The sequence below is a fragment of the Ambystoma mexicanum genome, chromosome 11 (assembly GCF_040938575.1).
Source record: "Ambystoma mexicanum isolate Mex_15411 chromosome 11, UKY_AmexF1_1, whole genome shotgun sequence".
In the NCBI taxonomy this organism is placed as follows: domain Eukaryota; kingdom Metazoa; phylum Chordata; class Amphibia; order Caudata; family Ambystomatidae; genus Ambystoma; species Ambystoma mexicanum.
The window spans coordinates 29,369,147-29,395,620 of NC_090934.1; the positions used below are offsets into that span (position 1 = coordinate 29,369,147).

Sequence of the window (26,474 nt, forward strand, 5' to 3'; positions counted from 1 at the left end):
AAAAGGGTGTTGGAGGTCAAAGTCCCCCTGCCTGGAGAGAGCCACACTGGACCATGTGAAACAAAAGCACCATTACTAAGTGGCTGTAGGTATTGCAGGGAAGGAAACATCAAACGCAACTCTTTCAATATAAGAAAGTACCTCTACGATCGGTCCTTCCCTGACATGCTTGTGTTTGGGTACCCAAACCGGGGCCAATTGCATCTTCAGACATCAATGGCATATTTGCTAAGTGGCTGTAACACTGTAGACCCAATTCCCATTTCCCGCAGTCTGATGTCAGCACATCTGCCCCCATGCTTTTCAAGAGTGGCTGTAACACTGTAGACCCAATTCCCATTTCCCGCAGTCTGATGTCAGCACATCTGCCCCCATGCTTTTCAAGAGTGGCTGTAACACTGTAGACCCAATTCCCATTTCCCGCAGTCTGATGTCAGCACATCTGCCCCCATGCTTTTCAAGAGTGACTGTAACACCGTAAACGCCATTCCCATTTCCCGCAGGCTTTGATTTCAGCACATCTGCCCCCATGCTTTTCAAGATCAGCTGTAACACTGTAGACGCCATTCCCATTTCCCGCAGTCTTTGATTTCAGCGCATCTGCCCCCATGCTCTTCAAGAGTGGCTGTAACACTGTAGACCCATTTCCCGCAGTCTTTGATTTCAGCGCATCTGCCCCCATGCTCTTCAAGAGTGGCTGTAACACTGTAGACCCATTTCCCGCAGTCTTTGATTTCAGCGCATCTGCCCCCATGCTCTTCAAGAGTGGCTGTAACACTGTAGACCCATTTCCCGCAGTCTTTGATTTCAGCGCATCTGCCCCCATGCTCTTCAAGAGTGGCTGTAACACTGTAGACCCATTTCCCGCAGTCTTTGATTTCAGCGCATCTGCCCCCATGCTCTTCAAGAGTGGCTGTAACACTGTAGACCCATTTCCCGCAGTCTTTGATTTCAGCGCATCTGCCCCCATGCTCTTCAAGAGTGGCTGTAACACTGTAGACCCATTTCCCGCAGTCTTTGATTTCAGCGCATCTGCCCCCATGCTTTTCAAGAGTGGCTGTAACACTGTAGACCCATTTCCCGCAGGCTTTGATTTCAGCACATCTGCCCCCATGCTTTTCAAGATCAGCTGTAACACTGTAGACCCTATCCACATTCCCAGCTTTTCAAGCAGACTTAAAAATGCACGTTCTCTTTCTAGCTGAGCAATCTGTCAGAAAAGTCCAATTTATCAGTTCTATTTGGGGGCTCCAGGACATACCCACAGGCAAGGTCTGTCCCATGAAAGTCAGGGTACCCGCAGGTAATTGACTTACCACAGATAAAGCACCACTTGCACCCAGTCTGTGAATCGCTGCCATTCCTGCCCTCATAGGCCACATGGCCCAATATGTTTTACTATTTAACCTATATATTTTTTTTGTCCACAGACAAAGGTAGACGAGTTGGAAACCAATATCCGTGAAATGAAGATTGAGGTGCAGCTCCAGCAACGAAGGAATCACGAGCTAGAAGAGTTGCGGACCAGCCTCGCACACGAACTCGCCATTTATAAGTACATAACACGGCTCTTTATGGTTCCTCCTAATAAGTGAGGGGTTACCCAGCCGAGGGGGCATACTCTGAGGGGAAGGGAGGAAGGGGGTGGGTATCCAGGGGGCAGTATCCAGGGTACAGAGGACATAAAATGAGTCACGGCATGAAGAGCACAGAGGGCAGTGCAGGGGGTGCAGGGTACCAAGGGGGTAAGGAGGACATACAGGGGGAAGGGGCGTTAAGGGCAGGTAATCCAGAGAGGGCAAGAAGCACCTACCAGAGGCACAGTGTCCTGGGAGGGTATACTTAAGTGGGGGTAGGAAGGGTATTCTAGAGGCGGAAGGGTATTCTAGAGGCGGAGTATCCAGGGAGGGCAGATAATGTCTTAATCCAACTACAATAAACTTAAAATAAAAGGTCCCGGACCAAAGTCTTTGATTAGAAGCATTTCCATGACCCTACTTAAGTGACCAGGTGACATCCAGATTGTGCCCCAATGCATAGAATAAGGTTACACATGTTTATGTCCAACTATCTAAACACTGTTTATCATAACATTGGGGAACTTGCGCACTTGCCTTGAAAGGGAGACACATCAGAAGTCTGCACCCTGGTTCTAGTCAGAACTTAAAGATGAGCCAATGGCCTTCATGATTCTTAAAGGAACTGGCGACACAATTCCTCCCACGCCTTCAAGCCCTCTGGGCTGCATGCAAACAAAAGTGCAAAGGGAACATAATAGATGCAACAGCGGCCCACGTTGGCATTCCCAAGAACAGTCCCAGGAAAATGAGGTGGTAAAACATATCACCACCCATATACTGCAAGCGGTACTCTGCCAGCGAAAAAGGCCAGTATTTCACAAATATGTAGAATTGGGATTGAAATCGAAGCTAGCAGAAGCCACAATGAGATCAGTTCTGCCATGCCCAAAACTCAGACAAATTGCGTAAAGAAACAAACTCTACGGTGTCCTGAGACGCAGGTAGAATGGATTTCTAAACTCTGGCCTGGTGGACAGGTGATTAGGAGGCCACCCTACTTCTAGTGTACAAGGAGCACTTCTGGGAGTGTAGCCAAACCAATCAAGGTAACATGGCAGTGGTCAAGGCTAAGTTTCAGGAGAGGGGAGGGTGGTCAGCGGTCCACAATGAGTCCACACAGTGAAATGCACAAGGATTACACTTAGTAAGTATCAAAAATACTCCATTTATGATAGGCCCCAAAACACCAGGAAAATGAATGGAACAGGCAATGCTATCACACAATACCACTACTATAAAACATATACCTCTCTGCCTCAATGCCAGTAAGACTGATATTCTCCTCATCGGCACACCTGCTACCTCGTTTCCTGTTGCTCTCTGGCCGGCCTCTCTTGGCCCTCTTTCTTCTCCCACTTGTGAGGCCAAAAACCTCGGTGTCATCTTCGACTCCACTCTCTCCTTCTCTCCTCACCTCTCTGATGTCTCTAAAAAGTCACACTACCAGCTGCACCTCCTCAGAGGTATTCTTCCTTTCCTCTCCTTCCCCCAGAAGCTCATTGTCTCCAGAGCTCTGGTTCTCTCTAGGCTGGACTACTGCAACATCCTCTGTAGCCATGCAGAGCATCACAGGACTGCAGCAAGAGTTGGTCACCAGGCCTTTTCGGGACGCTTCCACAGATCGTCCTTCTCCATGGATACACATGATACTTGGCTCCCCTTTAGATCTGCTGGAATGGCTACATGACCCCTCTTATCCAAACTCAGTACAACCAATAGAAGATCTATAATGCCATGCAGTCCGCCTCATCTCGACACTCAAGCAGAGGCCCCTGCTGGCTGTGTCGATATGGAAGACCGTAGACTCCATCAGAACATGCACAACCATGCAAAACCATGCTCGTCTCCGCTAGGCCCGCTTTGAAGGAGGCCTGATGCTCCACAGGGAGCGAGGAAGGAATTCCACCAACTTGAGCCATAACGTCTGGTTTGCCACCGCGAGGATGGAGTCAGTGTTGGCCTGGCATAGACGATTGCTGGCATTGAGGTGACTTTTCCAAAAGAGGAAGACTGAGTAAAAAGGAGCCACGACTTAAGAATGTGGTTGAGGGCGTGACATCAGTAGGACAAGCTCCCCATCCAGGATCCGAAAATGGCCATCCATCTTGTTAATCTGGGCGCTGGAACATGGTTTCTCCCAAATCCTCTTAGCCACAGAGCGCATATCCTTTTGTTAGGGAATGTCTGAGCGTGTCTTGGCTTGCAAAGCCAGAACTTCCACCAGAATGCCTGGGGGGCCTGCTCCAGGTTGGGCACCCCTAGGAACTCTGCTAGTCCCTGAAGCGGATTGTGAAACGCCTTGACGAACCACTCCTCATCCTGTGCGTCGTCATCCTCCACCCCCCAGCCCCTATTCTGTCAGGCGGGGAGGTTGGAGGGGGGTCTGGGAGACCAGGTCCTGCTGAGGCAGAGGCAGATGGGACCCTCCCAGGGTCTGCCACTGGAGAAGGCAGCAGAACAACCAGTGTCTGCGAAGGGGTGGAGGAGGTGGAAGAGGCGGAGGGGCTGCTAGAGCCTGAGGAGTTGGAGGAGGAGGGATCCGGACCAGAGCTATGACAGGTTGTGGAACCAGGACCCCCCAGCAGGATGGGAGGGGGGCCCAAAGGGGGAGGGCCATGTGGGCACCACCTCCTTAATGAGATCCTTGAGGAACCCCACCATCTGCGGAGAGCACATCAGCAAGAGCAAGCGCTCGAAAAAACGATCCACACAGGCGGCCGAGTCGTGATGGAGCACAGCCCTCTGATGCACTGGGCCTCTTGTCCTGCTCGAAGTGCCGAGGAACCTGTGAAGGGTATGCGTATGGTTGGGTAGCATAGATAGAACCATGTGGGGACCACCTTGGGGCCCGACCACTCCCCAAAGGAAGAGGGCTGGAACCCCGCTGTGCTGCCCATTCTGATGGCGATGGGACCGTAGGAGGCCGAACGTTGGAATCCAAAATGGCCACCGACCATACAGACTCAGTCATGTGCCTATCTGCCATATTGGGAGCCTGCGCTGCGCCCTGTGAGGGAGGGCGCGACGGCACTGAACCCCGAGCTATGTCGGACATAGGTGAGGACGGTTTGTGCCTCAATCCTGAAGCAGAAGCGCCGATCTCGGAGAGGGCTCCGGTAGGCCTGGGACCCTCAGCCAGCGGGCTGGAAGTGGAAGGGCCCCCTCACCCCCTGTGTTACAACCTCGGAGTGGGTTCTGAAAGGCTTCTCACCCTCAGCCGCCAGACTGGTAGTCGTACTGTGGAAACAGAAAAATAATATGAGGCCGGGAAGCCCAGAAAGAAACACACCAACACAGGTTACAAAGAACATACAAATGCTTTATTTAAAAGCTACAACAGTTACCAAGTCAATTGACAAACGGATAGCTATTCGGCTCTCAGAGTAACATAAAGAACTTCAACGAGGGTTTGATGTGTTAGTGAGAGAGACCGCACATTGAAATACCTGGGTCTTTTATACAGTTTGTCCAGCCCTTAGCCAACCCTCTCGTGGGTTAACCATTCTATGAGCCGGGCCTATGGGTTCCTTGCCAGGTCAATCCTGTAATATATGCATTTCGATTAGTTTCACTGATATAGTTGTACATTTACATATTGGTCAACGGTAGGACAAGGTCTCAGTTCGCGACCCCGACAAGTGGCCTGCAGGCATATTAATTATTCATGTGTACGGAGGTCACAACGGCCAGAATCTTACTCCGAATGTCATTCGGCCTCCATTTTGATGTTCAGGGTGACTTCCATATAACAAGAGAACCTAAAATGGCGGCTTAATCCAAGATGGCGACTTACATTACTTTCTCTAAGGTCAAGACCTTGCCGTGGAGTTTGTTCGCATATGATGTTTAGACAACTTGGCGTAGGCCAATATACATACAATTGGTGCGATAGGAGGCATAATATTGTTTCAATTCCGACAAACCCTCCTTTTGGCCTATGCCAAGTGCTAATATCATTTCTAATATCTTTGTAAATAACTCCATGCATTGTCGTTCATACATCCTGAATCACTATCTGTAATATCTATAGCCATTAGGTCGTTCATCAGAACCTCTTGTAACACAAACTCTTTAGATGCTGTATCTGGGGCATACATTTTGTGCCCTATTGTGCTCACTGCTTGAGCACAACATCCCCCTAGAATTGCACATATACTAGGTAGACATTGGAAACAGCAGCAAAGGAATAGCAGGATTCCCAAAATAACCAGTATAACAGAAAGCACCTTCCAACCCCAGGATCGTAGAGAATCCCAGAACCAAGCACTAATACTCCAATCTCCCACAGGAACATGCACTTCTGAACTAAGGATGTGCAAGTTCTGAATTGCTTTGAAAATTGTCGGTGAGGAATCTGGTACGAAAACACAGCAAGCGGACCCCACTAATTTGCATACTCCACCACGTTCTGCCAGGATGACATCTAATGCCATCCGATTTTGGAGTGCTACCAATCTTATTGCTTTCTGTTCTAGTGTCATATTGTAGAGTATATCCGTGGTCCGATTGATGGTTCTCTCCAGTACCCTTGCTAGCCCCCTAATATTTTCAGAATTTGCTATCTGTCCCCAAAATGGCACAACTGATTTTGCTATATCTCCCAATACTTGCCCAGGGGTATCTCCGTTCTCGTCCCGCCGTGGGAGAGCCTTAGAAACTTCCAATGTACTAGTTTAGTTTAGTTTAGTTTATTATTTGTATAGCGCCGCCTGGCCCTAGGGCATCCAGGCGCTTGCGATGAATACAGCAAGAGTAATACAACAGAAATGTACAAACCGATTACATATTTACAAATTTACAGTCTTGGTGCATGCTAGTAAGGTAGGGCTAGGCAGTTTACGTTTCTTTGGATAGAAGCCAGATTTTGGTGTTGTGTCTAAATCTGTGAAAGGAAGGTTCTGATCTCAGCTCGAGTGGAAGTGAATTCCAAAGTTTGGAGGCAAGCACGGGGAAGCTGGAGCCACCTGCTTTTTGGAGCTTAAATCTTGGGATATTTAAGCAATGTGTTTGAGCTGATCTGGTAGGGCGCGCTGGGGTGTGGTGATTGAGATTGTCGGATAGGTATCTGGGTGCTTGGTTAGCTAGGCATTTGTGTGTGAGTGAGATGGTTTTATATTCAATTCTTTGTGGTATGGATAGCCAATGGCAGGTGCGTCTGGCGTCCGAAATGTGTTCATGTTTGGGTATGTTCAGGGCTGCTCGCAAGGCATTGTTTTGTATGACTTGTAGTTTGTTGATGTTTTTCTGACTGGTTCCCAAGTATAACGCATTGCAGTAGTCAACTTTGGAAAGGACTAGCGCTCTGGCTAAGGTGATGCAGTTGGATGGTGAGAGGAAAGGTCTGCTGGCATTGATGAGTTTACAGGTGTAAGCAGTGGCTGATGATATGGAATTGATCTGTCTTGTCAGTGTGAGGGAGGAGTCGAGGTAGATTCCTAGGGTTTTGACGCTGTTAGAGACGATGATGTTATTGCCGTCTATAGTGAATGCTTGATAGAGTTTGTCGAGTTTATTAAGTCTGGGTTGGGAACCTAGGAGAAGAAGTTCGGTCTTGTCGTCATTGAGGCATAGGCCATGCTTGGCCATCCATTCTTGGATAATGGAATAAATGTTGTTGAGAGCAGTGAGGTCGGTGGAGTAGTCGCCTGTTAAAGGGATCAGTATTTGGGTGTCATCTGCGTAGTTGGTGTAGATGACACCCAAGCGGTCCAATATGTCAAAGAGGGGTTTCGTGAACACATTATATAGAGTGGGGGAGACGCAGGAGCCCTGGGGGACACCGCAAGTGACTGGGGCTGGGATGGCAGAGGCTGTGGGTGCGTAGACTCTCATGGATCTGTTGTTAAGGAAGGAATGGATCCATGCGTTGGCGTTATCTGAAAATTTGGCTGCTGAGGATAGATGTTTGCAGAGGATGTCGTGGTTGACCAGGTCGAAGGCGGCCGATAAGTCAAGAAGGAGAAGGATGGCTAGTTTACCATTGTCTTTAATGTTGTCCATCTGTATCTTAAGGTCAATCAAGGCGGTCTCAGTGCCGTGTTTGGGGCGGAATCCTGATTGTCTGAGTCCTAGTAAGTTATTTTTCTCAAGGTGGTTCTGTATCTGAAGATAGGCAGCTCTGTCGAGGATTTTTAGTAGGAAGGGTACGGTCGTAATGGGTCTGTAGTTGGTGGGGACATTAGGGTCAAGGGTGGGCTTCTTAAGTAAAGGAAGAACCCAGGAGTCCTTGAGGTTGTTGGGCACTATGTTGGAGGTGAAAGATGAGTTGATGAGGGAAGTGATGAAGGGGGCAAGTTGTTTGGCTGCATCTTTAATGACTGGGGCTGGGCAGGTATCGCCTTGGCATTTGGACGGTTTAAGAGAGTAGATTATTTCTTCAACCTCTTTGATGGTTATGGTGGAAAACTCAAAGAGGTTATTGTCATCATTTTGGGGGGTGGTGTGGGTGTGTGTAGAGGGGGTGATGTTATCAGTGAGGGTGAGGCTTTCTTTCTTTGTCAGGATTTTGGCTTGTAGTGTGGCAATTTTGCCTAGGAGTGCTTCCTGGATGCTCGTGCACCAGTGGATGTCTTTGTTACAAGTGTCTGGAGTGGGGGAGGGTGATTCGAGTTCTCTCAGGATATTGAAGAGCTCTTTGGTATTAGATTTGGCGTTGCTGATTCTATCATTGTACATGTTTTTTTTAGACTGGATGATGGCTGATTTATAGATGTTCGATGCCAGTGCGTAAGATGTCTTATTAATAGTGGATGGTGACTGTTTCCATGCTAATTCAGCTTGTCTTTTGGATTTGCGGAGTGTTTTTAGTTTGGGGGTGAACCAAGAATTGAGCTATAAGAATATAAGAATACTAGCTATAAATACCCCAGGTAACAGGATTCCCAAATAACAGGTTCCCTGCCAATCCTTGGGCAATCAGGGAAATGCTGTACTACCACAAACGAAATAGACAGGCCCCCCCACATACAGAGGCCTGTTCTCCCCGGTCAAATTTACAATGTTCACACAACCTTCAAAGTTTCCCATTGACCGAGTGCCATTTCTTTGTACACAAAAGGGGACTGAATCGGGGCTATGATTAATAGAGTGGGAAGGAGGCACAGCGTCCTTATTGCCTATCAGAGCCATTTTAAAGGAAATTAGAGTTTGAAAAGGAAGAGATAGTTTATCAGATGGCCTAATAGAAGCAACATTAGGTTTACTTCTATTTGCAAAAAGCGAGCATCCCAGGGGAGTCAATTCACATTTCTCAAAATCATTTAAATTAGTTCCATCAAAGTTCCCTGAGATGCTATCATTCCAAAGGCCAAAGAATAGTGCTCTAAGAGAGGCACAGCAAGCAGTCGTTAAAGGTAAAGGGTGAATATACCATCCTAGCCCCTTCTTCCCATGTTGCGGTAAATGGGTGCAAATCCAGCAATTACTCTTATTTAAAATGGCATGCGTTGAATTCATTATTATCATTAAAGTGTTATTATGGTACTTTCGTCTATGCTGGGAGTCTCTAGGTGACAAAGTATGAAGGTGTACAGAGGGAGTCAAAGCAGTAGGTACAATCTCAATTGGCAGTAGAGGTTTTAGAGGGTAAATTTCTTCGAAGTACCAAAGTCCCACAGCAGTAACTATACAAATTCCAATTATTATTAACACAACACAGCAATACGTTTTCGGGGCCCAGGCACATTGTTCGTTGTCCGAGTTCGTCACCCCCTTATTTACAAGTCCAATGCGAGCAGCAGCGATGGAGGTGGCAGGCATCGTAGTTTCTCAATCGACGACCCCAATGTTCGTTGCTTGCGACGCTACGGTCGCGCGACTTCTTAGTCCTTCCCCAACCCTAGCCAGCAGAATCCCTTTTTTCCTTTTTTTTCAAAAAACTTCCTTTTGCAAGAGAAAAACTCTCAATAACTTTCTTTCCAGATGCACAGGAAAAACCCGTGCCGTAGTTCTATTTTCTTCGTCGAAGGTCGTACCTGGTGGTACCCAGTACTTTTTGATCCGGAAATGGGGTAACGTCACTTTCTGAGGGAAGCAACGTATCAGAGGCAACGGAAGTCGCAGAACTTGAAACAGTGTTTTCCGGAAAAGACCTTTTCAAAGAGTGCGGAGACGAAATGGACTGCTCCCCAAGCTCCACGGGCTCAGAGAAATTCTCCGACACACTCACAGCGCTGTTTGCAAATCCAGGATCAGAGATTGTAGCATCAGCGAGGGGTTCTGCTTCTTCTGTAACGTGTGGTGTCGGGTGAGGAAGTTTCTTGATATGCGTCGCGTGGATACAATGCTTCTTTCCAGCCACCCGCACTGCTGTCTGGGTGACCAACAGCAGCTGATAGGGTCCCCGCCAGCGAGGCGCGAGACAGGAAGACCTTTCGTAGGCCTTCACTAGGACCCAATTTCCAGGCTGAATGTTGTGTCCTGGCCCCGTAAACCGTACAGGTAAAGCTGATTGGACCTGATGATAAATGAGATACATATTTTTAGTCAACTGGTTACAGTAGTCTACAAGCAATACATTTTCGACCTCCCTCCGAGTTTTGGGCTTCGGAAGGCCCCAAATGTTAGCAGGTCTCCCCATCACTACCTCAAATGGAGAGAGCCCAGTCTTAGTTTGAGATGTGGTACGCATGGCTAACAATACAATAGGTAAGGCATCTGGCCATTTCAGTTTGGTGCCGGCACATGTTTTTGCAAGCTTATTCTTTAGGATACCGTTATGTCTCTCTACCAACCCAGCACTTTGAGGATGTCTAGCCGAGTGAAATCGCTTTTCAATGTGTAACGCTGTGCATATCTGCAAAATTACTGCTGCAACGAAATGGGGACCGTTGTCCGACCAAAATACCCTAGGTAGCCCAAATCGTGGAAAGAATTCCTTTACCATAGTCTTTGCAGTGGTCATGGCAGTAGCATCCTTAACAGGGAAAGCCTCAACCCATTTACTAAAGGCACAAATAATCACAAGAACATATTTTAGATTGTTACACCGTTCCATCTCAATAAAATCAAAGTGGATGACCTCGAAGGGAACAGAAGGGGGCCCAAAGCTACCCCTTTGAGTTACTGTCCCCTTCCCCACATTGTGCTGTAAGCAAATCATACAATTCTGAACATGTCGCTGTGCAATCTATCTTCAAAATTTTATCATTCACCCAGACTTGTTCTAACATTTTCGTGATCTGTTGAGCACACACATGCGTAGGACTGTGTGCCATCGTAACCATTGCCAGCACATATGAATCAGGTAGCAACCATTTCCCTTCAGATGTATCCACCCAACACCCATCGGCCTCCAGTTTCCCCATCCCTTCGGCCCACCTTTTAGATTCTTCTATTGTGGCATCAGTTTGGATATCTCGCACAGACCCAATACCCTCATCCATTACATAGGCATCTTTTGTTTCCTTTAGAGCATACATGTCTGCGCTAAGGTCTGTGGCCGTTTGCCTGGCTATCTGGTCAGCAAAAGCGTTCCCTTTTCCCACATCATCTATGACCTTACGATGTGCTGCACATTTCATGATCGCTAACTGCCTAGGGAGTGAGAGTGCCGAGAGCAATTGCACTATCAGGGGACCATGCTGAATCTTGGTCCCATGTGAGGTTAGGAACCCTCTTTCCGACCAGAGCCTCCCAAAGTTGTGAGCCACCCCAAAGGCGTACTGGCTATCAGTATATATGTTTACTGTATGCCCTTCGGAGAGTTCACAAGCTCGGGTCAACGCTATAATCTCTGCGGCCTGCGCGGAGTTATGCGGAATTCTCTTCGTTTCAACAACCATACTCAACGTAGTAACTGCGTAGGCAGCTGTAGATGTACCATCTGGGAGTTTAAAGCAGGAGCCATCACAAAACAGCTCCCCTTCCGCATTGCCCAAAGGAGTATCTATAAGGTCTATCCTGCCCTTCGTTTCCTGCTCAGTAGTATACAGGCAGTCATGTAATTCTTCGTCACCGCAAACAGTATTTTGCGGGAGAGGTAGGAGTTCAGCCGGATTAAGAACACAACACCTCTTAATTTGAATGTGAGGGGCAAACAGAATTAATTCATACCTTGTCAGCCGTGCAGAGGTGAGGTGTTGCGTTTGGGTTTTATTCAATAGGACATCTACAGAGTGAAGTACCATCAAAATTAAATCATGGCCTAGGACCAATCCCTCACTCTGTTTTACAGACGCGGCAGCAGCAGAGACAGCTCGCAAACATCTTGGCAAAGCGCATGCGACAGGATCAAGGGCGGAAGAGTAGTAGCCGCACGGCCTATTCTTCCCTCCGTGTTCCTGTGTTAACACAGCCAAAGCACATCCATCACATTCATGCACAAACAACACAAAGGCCTTGTCATAATTTGGAGTACCCAGAACCGGTGCAGAGCATAACGCAGTTTTGAGAAGCTCAAATGATCGTTGATGTTCCGATTTCCATGGCAGCGGCGAAGAAATGCCCTTCTTTGTCAAAGCCAACATCGGTTTTATCACTAGTGAGAAGTTCGGGATCCACAACCTACAGTAAGAAGCCATACCTATTAAGGCTCTGACTTCCTTCTGTGTATTTGGAACAGACATGCCAGAAATGTGTTTTATTCTTTCAGGTGTCAATCTTCTCCCCTCCTTTGACAGGAGGTAGCCTAAACAGGCGACCTCCTGACAACAATATTGACATTTTTTGAGCGAAGCTTTATGACCGTTTTCAGCCAGATGAATAAGCAACAATACAGTGCCTTCTTTACAAGCACTTTCAGAATCTGCAGCTAAAAGTAAGTCATCGACCTACTGAAGCAATGTACAAGTAGGTGGCAATTCAAGGGTATCAAGCTGCTCTTTCAAAGCCCTACTATAAATGCTTGGACTTTCAGTATACCCTTGAGGTGCACGAGTAAATGTGAACGAACGTCCCCCCAAAGTGAACGCAAACATATCTACTCTCCTTGTGTATAGGAATACTAAAGAAAGCATTCTTTAGATCCACAACACTAAAGTGCGTAGCTGTAGCAGGGATCATTGTTAGTATCGTTGTTACATCAGGCACAATTGGAAATTGTGGGGCGACAACTTTGTTAATAGCACGTAGATCAATTATGAAACGGTATGGGATTGCATTGTCGCCTTTCTTGTATACAGGCAAAATCGGGCTGTTACATAAACTACCTGCAATCTCTTCAATCACTCCTCGATGCACAAAATCGGAGACAATGCACTTCAAAGCACGTTCGCCCTCAACTGATATTTTATATTGCGGAATGCGTGGTAGTTTAACTCCATGTTTCAAAACTATTTTAACGGGTTTGATCTGTAGCACCCCGACATCAATATCGTCAACCGCCCACAAACATTCCGGAACAACACTAAACTCAGGAGGCAATGGTCGAGTCAAAAACTGAGAATTGGGAAGTTGCTGTGGTGAAACCGTCAGTCGCACTCCGTCAGAGGAACAATGAATTACTACATTCAGTTTCTTCAACAAATTTAACCCCAGCAAATTCTCTCCACAGTTCGAAGTGAGGAGGAAGGGACAGTGGTCCATGAAGGGACCCAAAGAAACAGACACCGGCGAAGAAACCGGGCAAGCAATTGGTATGCCAGAAAACCCTACAGAAACATTTGTTTGCCATGACAGTGGAATGTTTGGAACCCGGGAATGATCAATGGAGCACTTCTGTGCTCCAGTGTCTATCAAAAACTGATGTTTCCTATTCCCCACTAACAATTCAACGTAGGGACCTTTCTGATTAACGGGAATAGGTGAAGGTTCCAAACCCTGCTTCGGGCAGTCCTAACGAAATAAAATGTCGTCGGAAGGAAGCTCTTCAGAAAGGTAGGCAGCAGAAGGGTGATCAAATATGTTTCTCATGTCCACACTCGAAGTCTGATTTTCCAGTGAAAAAGGTTGCTGAGGATCTTGCGAGAACTGACTTCTATCAGGGCCCCCCGCTCCGGGGCGACCTCTATGTCGTCTACTCATACTCCTAAATACATTGTTTGACCTTTGGCGAAGGACGGGGCACTGTGCTCGCCAATGACCTTCCTGGCGGCAATATGCACATTGGTTAACATTCACAGGACCCAAAGGAGCGTTTCCTTTTGGGACATACTGACCTCTGGTCTGTGAAGTACCTCCTCTGGGATTTCTAACAATTTGTTGTAACAATACTTTAGTCTTCAAATCTCCTTTCCTCTTCTCTATTTTCTCTTTTTCATTATTAACACGGTTCCCATAATACTGAGCCATGTGCAAAACTTCAGATTGGGATTTCGCCTGCCAAGCGCTCTCAGAGGACATAATCTGGGACAGGATGTCGGGCAACAATCCACGTACAAATTTGTCCACAAACAACCTTTTCCCAGACTCTGTGCCCAAGTCCTGTCCACTGAGGTCAGAGAATACTTGTTCGAATCTATTAAAGAACTCGGTGGCACCTTCAGTTTTTCCTTGAACACAGGCCGTAAGCTTGTCCCAAATAATTCTTTTCTCAGGAATTATGGTTTTCAATTTTGTGACAATTCTATCAGGCAAAGTAAGTATTACCTGAGGTGGTTTCTCACCAGCTGGTCTTTCCCCATCAAACCTAGTCATGTTAGCCCACGTATCTCCCAACCCTGGCACATCGTCTATTGTTCGAACCTGCTTCCATAAATCTACGGGCAGGAGTACAAGGAATAGCAAGTCAATATCACTTAAGGTGAACACAGAGGACTGCAAAACTGACTCTATCTCTTTGTAGAATCCGGTCGGGTTTTTCCTAATATCAGGAATTAATTGTCTACTAGTGTTCACTTCCTGTCGTGAAAACGGGACGTGAACAAATTGCGATACATAATGTGCAGGGATGTCCACAGCAGGTGCACCAGTCCCAGCGTTAGCGGGAATCTCAACCTTTGGGACAAATGTCGGAGGAACCTCTCTCATAGGCAACTGAGATATAGGTAACTGACCGCTTACTAAGCAACAGAGCCAGGTCGAGCGCTAAGGCAGCTGAAGAAGTGTCGGGCGAAAAAGCCCTCTTACAAATACCCAATAACTCTATAGGACAACTAACCTTCTTCCTTACACATTCATCCTGCAGGTACTGTACCATTACCTGAATCACCTTCCTCTGCATTTCTACTGTATACTGACTATACGTGTCATATACTTCATCCGGCGGTATCGATGAATCCGAGATCCATCGAATCGCATCTTTGGTACAAATTCGTACTTCCTCAGATGCCGATCTACGACACGGAAGGAACTGTTTCTGCACATACATACTGTCGTCTTCACCATCCTCATCCCGTAATTTTTCAAAGTCCCTCCTATACTCAAATAACCTCTCAACATGACCATGTACTTTCTCCTCTGTGTCCCTCGAAAGCGCCAAAGTATTTAGATCCCTCACCCCTTGTGGGAGATCCGTATTATGTAATCTACCCCACATTACACATAAATGAGTCCCCAAACCTTCGATAAAAACATTTTTCTCGGGAAAATTGCCCATAATTGATAATGTGGAAAAAACGTTAGCTTGATCACCTCTCTCCATACAGTGCTTAGCCCATGCAAATAATTCCCGTTTCTTGTCTGCAGAAACAGTATTTCGAGTGACAATCTTTGACCCCGCACCCCGATCAACTTCAGTCAATACAGAACCACTCGGGAGCGGAGGTGTGGGCAAATTCAATGAGGGTGCAACTATCGGCGCAAGAGGAAGGGGTGGTTGGATAGGTGGAGGAACAACAACTGGAGGAATAGGAACAGTAGGTTGTACAGGGGGAACAGGAATAACAGCAGGAATAACAACAGGAATGGGCAGAGCACCAGGGAGAGGATCATACGGAGGTGGCGCAGAGGCACCAGGCCTGCGTTCGTTTAACAATTTTTCAATAAATTCTTCAGAAGCATGGAAATCTTCAGAGGGATACATTTTCTGGATACCGAGTGAGAAAGCCCTATCCATATTTTTTACTGACTCCGAATGTTTTTCCTTATCATATAACACCGCCTTTTCGGCATTTGTTTTATGACGGCGTGCAGGTTTATCCCTACTTTTAAGCTGCTGCAACGCTTCTTTTTTCCAATTCTGCAAAACATCAAATGCTGCAGGTCTGGCCGCCTTTTTTAGCAAGACCGATTCTAGGTATTCAATACGGGGGATCTCGAAACTACCATTGATTGGCCACTGAAAGTCTGAGGCGTGTCTGGTTTGTCTGTGCCAAATATCATTAAATACTATACTTCCAATGCCATACTTACAGTACATAGTACATGCCGGCGACCCCTCCTGTGGTGCCGGGCGGCTAAATTCCAAAGATTGTCGATCGCTGCAGAACAGAGCCCTAAGGCAGCTAGACAATTTCCCAGGCATTTCACAAAAAAATGGTGTTACCTGGTCAATAATTGTGTCTGCAGATACAATACGCCAAATTCAAATTGTCAGGGTTAAATTAAGAGTCGGGTCACGACTGCACCTGACCAAACCTAAGGAGGACCGTACGGTTTACCAAAGAACTTACCTAACGAATTTTACCTTGTGTTTGGTGGTTTCGACAAATCTGCCCGCCTCGAAAATGGACCCTCGTCAAGATGCCGTGTCAGACCACACAACTATCGTCCAAGGATCGGATCGTGCAGCGCTGCCGAGGTATCGCGTCTCGTTCGGTCGGGCCCACAGTATCACACCGTCCGATCCCGGTTCGATAGTCTGCGTCAACCTTCAATGATCCGGCATCAATCTTGAGGGTCCCTATTCGGGCGCCAACTGTGGAAACAGAAAAATAATATGAGGCCGGGAAGCCCAGAAAGAAACACACCAACACAGGTTACAAAGAACATACAAATGCTTTATTTAAAAGCTACAACAGTTACCAAGTCAATTGACAAACGGATAGCTATTCGGCTCTCAGAGTAACAAAGAACTTCAATGAGGGTTCGATGTGTTAGTGAGAGAGACCGCACATTGAAATACCTGGGTCTTTTATACAGTTTGTCCAGCCCTTGGCCAACCCTCTCGCGGGTTAACCATTCTATGAGCCGGGCCTATGGGTTCCTTGCCAGGTCAATCCTGTAATATATGCATTTCGATTAGTTTCACTGATATAGTTGTACATTTACATATAGGTCAACGGTAGGACAAGGTCTCAGTTCGCGACCCCGACAAGTGGCCTGCAGGCATATTCATTATTCATGTGTACGGAGGTCACAACGGCCAGAATCTTACTCAGAATGTCATTCGGCCTCCATTTTGATGTTCAGGGTGACTTCCATATAACAAGAGAACCTAAAATGGCGGCTTAATCCAAGATGGCGACTTACATTACTTCCTCTAAGGTCAAGACCTTGCCGTGGAGTTTGTCCGCATATGATGTTTAGACAACTTGGTGTAGGCCAATATACATACAATTGGTGCGATAGGAGGCATAATATTGTTTCAATTCCGACAGTACGGACATCGCTTGTGCCTGGAACTAGAGTTCGAAAGCTCCTCGAACCCTGGTGCGGAAGAGCTGGATCGCCCCCTTGGTGGCCTGCCGGTAAGAGCACCTGGACCCCTCGGCTAGGGAACCGGTAGAGCTGATATGATATATGATATGATATGGCATTTGTAACGCGCCTATACACAAGTGTTTCAAGGCGCGACAAGGCAGGGAGGGGGGAACAAGGGGAAGACAGACAACGATTCTACTAGGCCAGGTATCATTCAGACCGCGCAAGTGCAGGGGTAGGGGTAGGGGAAGGGAAAAGTGCAAGGGGAAGGGGAGGGGGAAGTGCAGTACAAGTAAGTAGAATAAAAATAAATAAATAAATAGGGCCAGCTGGTGCCAAGTGCAAGGTAAGTGCAGACAAGTGCTGGGAAGGGGGGGGGGCTGTAGGGATACAGAGACAGTCCCACAGTGCAGGGGATGCGAGGGTGGCAGTGCAAGTGGAGAGTGGCTGGGCCCAGGACCGAGATCGGTGAGAGTGGCCCAGTTGCAGATTCAGTGCAATTTCAGTGTAGAATTTAGCAGGGGAGAGGGACAGAGAAAGCAGAAGCAAAGAGGAAGGTTTTGAGGTGCTTCCGGAACCGGAGATGGTGCTCCTCAAGTTTCAGGGAGGCAGGAAGGCTGTTCCAGAGGGAGGCCCCTGCCGCGGAGAGAGATCTACCCCCAGCTCGTTGCTTTGAGGAGCGGCTGACCCTGAGGGAGTTGGAGACGGATGAGCGAAGGGCTCGGGAAGGAAGATATTTAGGAAGAGAGAGTTGAAGGTATTTTGGCCCCAGGCCCCAGAAGGCCTTGTGGATAATGCAGAGGGTTTTGAACTTAATCCTCGCAGCCACTGGGAGCCAGTGTAGAGATTTCAGTCCTGGAGAGATACAGTCCCTGGGCTTGAGGCCAAGGACAAGTCTCGCAGTTCTGTTCTGGATGAGTTGCAGAGGGCGGAGAGTGGAGGCAGGCAGATTAAGATGGAGGCTGTTACAGTAGTCCAGCTTCGAGAGAACCAGGGCTCGGGAGACAGTGAGCTTCTGGGGGAAGGAGAGGAAGGGAAGAATACCTCTGAGGAGGTGCAGCTGGTAGTGTGACTTCTTAGAGACGTCAGATATGTGAGGGGAGAAGGAGAGTGTAGAGTCGAAGATGACCCCGAGGTTTTTAGCATTGCAGGTGGGAGCAGGAAGAGGGCCAAGAGAGGCCGGCCAGAGAGCTGTAGGGAAGGAGGGAGTGGGTGTGCCGATGAGTAGAATCTCAGTCTTACTGGCATTAAGGCAGAGGTCATTGGCGGCACACCATTCCTGGATAGCAGACAGACAGAGATGAGGGAAGGAGAGGAGGAGGCCGAGGGTAGCCTGAAAATGAGCTGGGTATCGTCCGCATAGCACTGAAAGTTGGGGCAGAGGGCGGCGATGCAGTGGGCAAGGATTGACAGATACTGGTTGAAAAGCCAGGGAGAGAGATTAGATCCCTGGGGAACACCACAGGTGGAGAAGAAGACGTCAGAGAGGAAGGACCCAAGTTGGACTTGGGAGGGTCGATTGGAAAGGAAAGAAGTCAGCCACGCCAGAGCCTGACCAGTGATACCCAGGTTATCACGGAGACGGTTGAGCAGGATAGCATGGTTGACAGTATCAAAGGCAGAAGAGAGATCGGGCAAAATGAGAACACAAGGAGTGTTAGAGTCAAGGTTGGAGAGCAAGTCTTCACGGATGTTCAGGAGAGCAGTTTCCGTGCTTCTGGCAGCTCTGAAGCCAGACTGATGGTCATGAAGGCTACCAACAGATTCAGCATGGAGGTTAAGCTGCGAGATGGCCAGTTTCTCCAGGAGCTTGCCCAGGAAGGGAGTGATGGAGATTGGGCGATAGTTAGGCGGGCAGGAGGGGTCGGAAGAGGGTTTCTTAAGAAGAGGGTGCACAAGGGAGTGCTTGAGGGGGGATGGGAAGACTCCAGAGGTGAAGGAGTGGTTGCAAAAGTCAGCCAGGGCGGGAGCCAGGGAGTCGATGTGGTCCTTGATAGTTTTGGAGGAACAGGGGTGAACCTGTTTAGACGAGACTTTCATAGATCGGACTTGTCTGGAAACCTCGTCAGCAGAAAAAAGGGGAAAGGCAGAGAAGGAGGGAGGAGGGGTGGCTGCAGAAGGGCCAGAGGAAGAGCCGGGAAGAGAGGGAGGGAGGTGATAGGAGGAGAGTGAGGACAGGATGTCCTGAGTTTTAGAGATGAAGGGGGCCAGGCTCATTGGGCCCATCACCAGTGCCACAGTCCAAGGGACCCATCCACGCCAGAGCGCCCAGGAAGGACTCTCCGTGCTGGGGGGCCTTATTGAAGAGTGGGCCTACGTTGTCTTGACGCAAGGTCTTGGCTACGAAGTCCTTTAGATGACCGGGTGAAGAAGTGTGGAAGATCTCTCTCCAGCGGGGAAAGCTGATTCTTCAACAAACGATGACCGAGAGAGCTGCAAGCCATGCATGTGTCCCAACGGGGATCGGGCCCCAAGCACTGAAGGCAGAGCTCAAGGGGATCCGAGGCTGGAAACAACTGATCGCAGGATGCACATCTCGTGAAGCCTCCTGCTGCTGGCATGCGCCAGGGGAGGCAAGGCAAGGCACAGAAGGGAGGTAAAAAAAATGTGATAAGATAAGAGGAGCAAGAGCGCCGATCAAAAAAGTGACTGTGCTTAGCTGCTAGGTCCGACACCTGTGTGGAAAAAGGGATTGGGGTGAGGTGCCAGAGGGAGGGGCCTCAGGGGCGTTCCTACGACAGAGGACCACGTCCCTGTACATTATGCTAAATTTAAAGGGTTAGCTCACCTTTTAGCTGCCAACGGTTCTGGTACTGTGCCCTTGTGGAAGTCAGACACCAACAAGGATGGAGGAAAGGGGACGGGACATGAGAGTACTGCATTCATGACTTCCTGTCCGGGTCTCCAATGCCCGCATGAGCCTGGTCCACAATTAAGACTATGAAAGAAAATAAAGGGGTGGAGGGGGAGGAAGTCTACTGGAGGTGGGTTTCCGCCTCTTTCTCTAGGAAGTATGAAATACAGGCGTCTACAATGCACCTCATCATTACTAGAGACACAGCAAGCAGAGTCCTCCAGATGGGAGTGATAGGGGAAATAACAGCCAGGCGCATAAGGAAAGGGAGAATTTGTAGGGAGCCTTTCAAGATGGGTTAGTAATAAGAGTTGCCTGGTGTTAGGAGGAATCCTGGGCAGTGCCCTTAGGGACCACTACACACAATTACGACTACAAGTGGTAATACAAGTTCACCTTTGGTACAAGCCTGTACTACACTGTTAAAGTGGTAGCAGTAGCGGAGCAGCCAGGCTTATCTCAAGAGCAAATGAGCAGTAATAGAGATTAAACAAAGGACCACAATTACTGTGACTCAAGCAAACACTGACTCAAGGTTTTTGGTTACAAAAGTAAAAGTACATTTATTTTTTGACCATCTATTTGCAAAACACTTCACGGCTATTAAAATTAAAACCACACGTAAAATACACTACACACCCAATTCACTTTGGATAAGGCAACTCAAGGTAAGTAACTTAGGATTTGACGGACCGGTGTGCAACAAAGACGTTACCGAGAATACATATGCGATCACTTTTTGACAGTATTGACAGTTCGGTCTTACTAAAGATACTTGTACCCGTGGGAAGAAATGTTACCAGGGTAAAAACACACTTAGCACCTGAGTTAACCAAAGAGAGTTGGGGGCGAAAATCATCAACAATACTTTTGTCAAGGCAGACAGAATCAGAGAACACTTTCTAACCCACAGATAAAAGTCAATAGGCCTGCGCCAGTGTTAGGTGGAACAGGGTTCCTGTTGTCGAGGATCACACAGAAAGTTCACGGTTCAAGGATGCCAGGAGTACTTGGATATTGTCAAAAGAGGAAGCAAAAGTTATAAGAAGGAGAAAAGACAAGGACGAGCCTTGGATGAGGAGAAAAGGGGTTCACCCTAGTTCGTCGAAGTTGGACACAGTACCTTATTCTCTGATGAAGCTGGTGCCACGGCAGTTGTTCCTGGTAGTTTCCTTCAGACTCACAGTTCCTGGTTCTTCAGTCGTGGGGACAAGAAGGAGGACGTCTGGAGTGAGCTGCACTACCCAGGGATGAGGCCAGCAGCAGCGATGGAGGATAAAAGGTGCGCTCCTTTAAAACAGGAGAGGCTCTTCAGATGGCTATCCGGACCACTACATCAGTGTGCAGCGATTTCGACCACGAAGAGGATCCTCTGGCTGTGGAAGAGGAGCTGGTTGACCCAACCAGTCTCAAGGGAAGAAGACTCAGACTGGATCTTCTCTGGTCGTCGAAGGGTAGATAGTTTAGGACTGCAGCAGGGCTTCACCGGGACTTGGTAGTTGCAGCAGCCGTCTTCTTCTCCACTTCTCTTCGGTTCCTTGTAGTTCCAGTGGCGACTCTGACTTCCAGCCCAAGAGTCCTGCCTTTTATACGAAAATCCCCCATTCACTCAGCCTGGCTGTCAGTCATGCAGTAGGGGGGTTGTCCGGCCTGACAACCACCTCAGCCAATCATGACAAAGTGCAACTTGGGTTTCAAAAGATACCCTGTGCAGGGGGTGAGTACACCCCTCCCTCACATTCAGCCCACCTAGACACCCAGGCGCCAAGAGGTTTATATATAATATAATCGCGGTAGAAAAGTTAGGATAGATACCACTGCCACCAGCCAAGTTTAAATGTTAAAAGAGCAAAACAAAGCTCAGAGAGGCACAGACAAAAAGGGATAGGAATTCCAGTACTCCATGTAAGATGGTGTGTACTGGGTCTGTAGTTTTAAATGACTAAATAAAGTTAATGGCAACTTTACAGGTTTCTGGGGGACAGTAGTCAGCCCCACAAAAATGGAGTCAGAGGGAAGTCTCAAAGACGACCCTGTGTTACTGCACTAAAGGTGCTGTGTAACACACACAAAGTGGGGCTCTTGGAGTAGTGTGCTCCAGAGCCCAAGATCACACAAACAGTCGAAATACACATGGCAAAACACTGGTAAGAGTGAGAAAAAGACTCACACTCTCACCAAGTGGTAAAAATAAACTCCAGAAATCCAGCAAAGCTGCTGGGGGGCTCACTAGGCGAGGGGAATTAGCCATAGAATGAGAATTCTCACTAACACCTGGGGGTACACTACACGGGCCCCTGTAATTACTTGTAAATATGTAAATTTACATCTATACTCACCTGTATATACTTATCTATGCATTGTATATATTTCTCTATGTGCTTTAACCAAGCTATAAGTAACCTGTTAATACCCTGCAACTATGTTAATTGTAAACTAACCTGCACCTGAACGTATTCATTGCAACTAAGCTGTACATAATCTTGATATGTTGCGCGCCCAGCTACCCAAGGGTTTTAGGGCACCCTATAAATAAATAAACAGACACTGGGAGTAAAGGGGTAAGGCGTGAGTAGAAGTGGGTGAGTCATTCTTACAGCGGTCTTCACGCGTCTGGGTGGCCAGAGATTACCCAGGTGTTGAGCAATTGCGCTGCCGCGTTGCCGCGTTGCATGCCTCCATAGCCAATGAGAATGAACCAGCTACCTGCTGCTCTACAGACACTATGACCGTTTCCTTTCTTGCACCCACAGGAGCTGCCTGGAGCTATATGGACAGTTATGCACGACCGATGTCACATCCAGATGAGTGTCCAGTTGGGGCAGAGCTGCAGAGGTCAGAAGGGCTTGTGCAGGATACCAGATCCAGAGGGCACCAGGAGGGTCTCGGTCCCAGACCAGGACTATGCCATACAGGTCTTATGCTCTTTGAAGCATTATTTCAGTAGATTCCCTTACAGGTGACACCACCATAAAGGTAGTCAGGGAGAGGGCCTCTTCTAGGTCAGACATGGCACGTCACAGAACCCAGTCAGCCTTAAGCCAACCATCCCTTTAAAGACCCTGCCTTGGGGTAAACATCTGAATGCCTTGTGGGCAAGCCAAGGCACTAGCGCCCGCCCCTTTGCGGTGGTCTCATTACTGAAGGAATCTATCTGGGTTTGTGCTGGCACGGTTCGCCAGTGCCTCAGCAGGATTCAGTAGCCTGCCCTCTACTCTGCCCTCTACTCTACCTAATAGAACAAGCCTCTCTCCGTGGTCAAGAATCCATGAAAAATCGGCAGATCCAGAACCATCAATGGGAACAGATAGGTTTACCCCGCAATGCCAGGTGGTGCCCACAATGTTGACACAAGACATGCATGCGCCAGTCCACTGGGATTGAAAAAAGAATAATCCCAATGCCTAGTTTACAATTACCTGTAATTTTACTTGTTTCAAGATCCTGTTTAACTGCACATTCTATTCAGATTGTATTTTTGTAATTACTGTAGTGTTAGGTCAAATGTTTTTGTACTCATTTAAGGATTGCCTTAACATGAATAAAGGTTTTCTGGTGACAAATTATTAAAATGTGTGACTCAAAGTGCAGGACTCAAATATCACCAGGAATATGGAGACAATGTGTGTAGGAGCGTGCAGAGAGGACACGCAAAGTCCTACAAAACGAGCGAACACACCAACAGCGCCTTCCTGTCTGATCATGCAGAGAGGACATGCAAAGTCCTACAAAACGACCGAACACACCAACAGCGCCTTCCTGTCTGATCATGCAGAGAGGACATGCAAAGTCCTACAAAACGAGCCTACACACCAACAGCGCCTTCCTGTCTGATCATGCAGAGAGGACATGCAAAGTCCTACAAAACGAGCCTACACACCAACAGCGCCTTCCTGTCTGATCATGCAGAGAGGACATGCAAAGTCCTACAAAACGAGCAAACACACCAACAGCGCCTTCCTGTCTGATCATGCAGAGAGGACACGCAAAGTCCTACAAAACGAGGGAACACACCAACAGCGCCTTCCTGTCTGTGATCATGCAGAGAGGTCACGCAAAGTCCTACAAAACGAGCAAACACACCAACAGCGCCTTCCTGTCTGATCATGCAGAGAGGACACGCAAAGTCCTACAAAACGAGGGAACACACCAACAGCGCCTTCCTGTCTGTGATCATGCAGAGAGGTCACGCAAAGTCCTACAAAACGAACGAACACACCAACAGCGCCTTCCTGTCTGATCATGCACAGGACACGCAAAGTCCTACAAAACGAGCGAACACACCAACAGCGCCTTCCTGTCTGATCATGCACAGGACACGCAAAGTCCTACAAAACGAGCGAATAACACCAACAGCGCCTTCCTGTCTGTGATCATGCAGAGAGGTCACGCAAAGTCCTACAAAACGAGCAAACACACCAACAGCGCCTTCCTGTCTGATCATGCACAGGACACGCAAAGTCCTACAAAACGAGCGAACACACCAACAGCGCCTTCCTGTCTGTGATCATGCAGAGAGGACACGCAAAGTCGTACAAAACGAGTGAACACACCAACAGCTCTTTCCTGTCTGATCATGCACAGGACACGCAAAGTCCTACAAAACGAGCGAACACACCAACCTGTGTCCTGGCCCGAGTGCTCACACAAAGCAAATGCCTTTCGGGGCACGAAACACAGGAGGAGGAAGACCACTGTAGACCAGAGATAGCCGTGCATGATACTTCAATAAAGGGTATGCTCAAGGCCACATCCCTTCCATGGGACCCCAAGCACCCCATTACCCACATCCACTGATGCAGGACCTTAATGGCAGGTGCACCTTGCGCTATAGCCAATCGAGGGTCATAGCGTGACCCGGATCAGACTGCTGTCACACTCCCTCCAGACAGGGCCTTCCTGGCAAGTACTCCCTCCAGACAGGGCCTTCATGGCAAGCACGCTTCTACCTGCAGCTAGACCACAGATCATGCGCAACATGGCAGACACAGAACAGTACAGACAGCAGACAGGCTACTAGTATTACATGCCGTTTATTCTCATGTCCCCAATACACTATCGACTGCCCTGTGCAACATGATGCCCTTTCTAGCCTAGAGCCCGGAATTGGCATCACTGGTGATGCAGTCAAATAAAGACTTGGTTTTCTAACAGCCATTCAACATTCCCACTTATTTAGAGCAAGGGTACCCCGAAAGCTAAGAATATATTACTCACATCTTCTAACCCTGGTCAAGACAGGCCCCATTCCAGTCCAGGAGACACCAGGAGTGTATGGCCTCCACTCACTTCCTGGTGGACAGTCACTAGAATCACACATCAGCACAGCCTGGGCACCACCACCTAGAAGAGACCATCTGGGAAGATGGCAGATTTTGAGACGCTCATGAATAGAGCATTTCCGGCAGCCATGAGCGAGCACTGAGAACTCTACTACAGTCAGGCATTTTTCGACCAGAAGAAAAGGCTGGATCTTTTTTCACAAATCTAATTAGAAGAACGCAGATAGCGCTTTTTCCTCAAGATGGCCTTGAACGTGTGTATTGTGCTGATGAAGAAGCCTGAAGACGTGGCCCCCTTTGAGAAGATGAGCTGGAAGGAATTTCCAAGGGCATCGGCCAATCCTGAATGTCTCTGCGTCTTCCCTCCAGTAGGCATCAAGCTGAAGAGTGTCTTCAAGGGATTTGACAAGCCGGTGTCTCAGGTGGTGTATATATGTAGTAGTCTCTCATCCGTGTATGGAGACTCTACGACGACTACTCCCCTCCATGTGTCACCAGATCTCCGAGCAGCTCTACATGCAGGCTAAAAGCTACGGCAACAATATCGGATCCTGAGGCACCCCGCAGGTCACAGGTAGGGGGAGGGTGCCTATACGATTCCATGTGGACAAACCAAGTCCTGTAATATATTGCACCCTCCCACAGAGGAGCCATCTTGATAGATAAGCTGTTAACACACAGATTCAGAAGTGAGCATATTGTAGCTCAGAGCCGATCATCTCCAACCATCTGCACCCTAGTTTTCAGACAAGTCATTGCCACCCTATAAATGGATCACACTGGCCCCAATGACCTCATTACCCATGGGCACTTCTCAGGAATCCGCGATACTTTTTTTACTGCACAATCATGCCCAATCCTTGAGGATTTAACTGCTGCAGGGACTGCAATGCTAATATGTCCCCAACCAACCCACTCAATATGTGCAGTGTTTCGGGCGAGACACGACATGGAGCAATGCTGTTCCTTCCACTCAAATCCCAAGGCTCGCCAAGAACAGGATAAAAAATTGTGCATAGTACACCCTCCCTTAAAGTCCTACACCTGTCTCAATGAAGGGCTACAGATGAGGATCAAACTACTTGGGAGGGGAAAAAAAATCCCACTCACGTAGTGCATTGCATCAATTTTGTATTCTAAGCATGATTCCAAGCAAGAGTTGTAGGGGTTCTAAGGCTACGCCTTCGGCTTTGGAAACTGATGCAGGAACATGCTGAGCCCACTCTGACCTATAAAAGTGCTCTTTAAGGAAGAAGCCACATGCACACAACGGCTTTTCCCACTTCGGCAAAAGGCCAC

The 26,474-nt window shown here is 48.0% G+C and overlaps 1 protein-coding gene across 2 annotated transcripts in view; it reads left to right on the forward strand.

Annotated features, from left to right (window-relative positions):
• SYNC (syncoilin, intermediate filament protein) overlaps positions 1–23,465 on the forward strand; it is a 240,937-nt gene extending 217,472 nt beyond the window's left edge. For both annotated transcript variants that reach the window (XM_069622460.1, XM_069622459.1), the window contains exons 3-4: positions 1,431–1,555; positions 22,647–23,465. In XM_069622460.1, coding sequence (XP_069478561.1) covers positions 1,431–1,555; positions 22,647–22,701 — 180 coding nt within the window. In that variant the 3' untranslated portion in view covers positions 22,702–23,465. The remainder of the gene's footprint in view (positions 1–1,430; positions 1,556–22,646) is intronic.
• Positions 23,466–26,474: the final 3,009 nt, after the last annotated feature.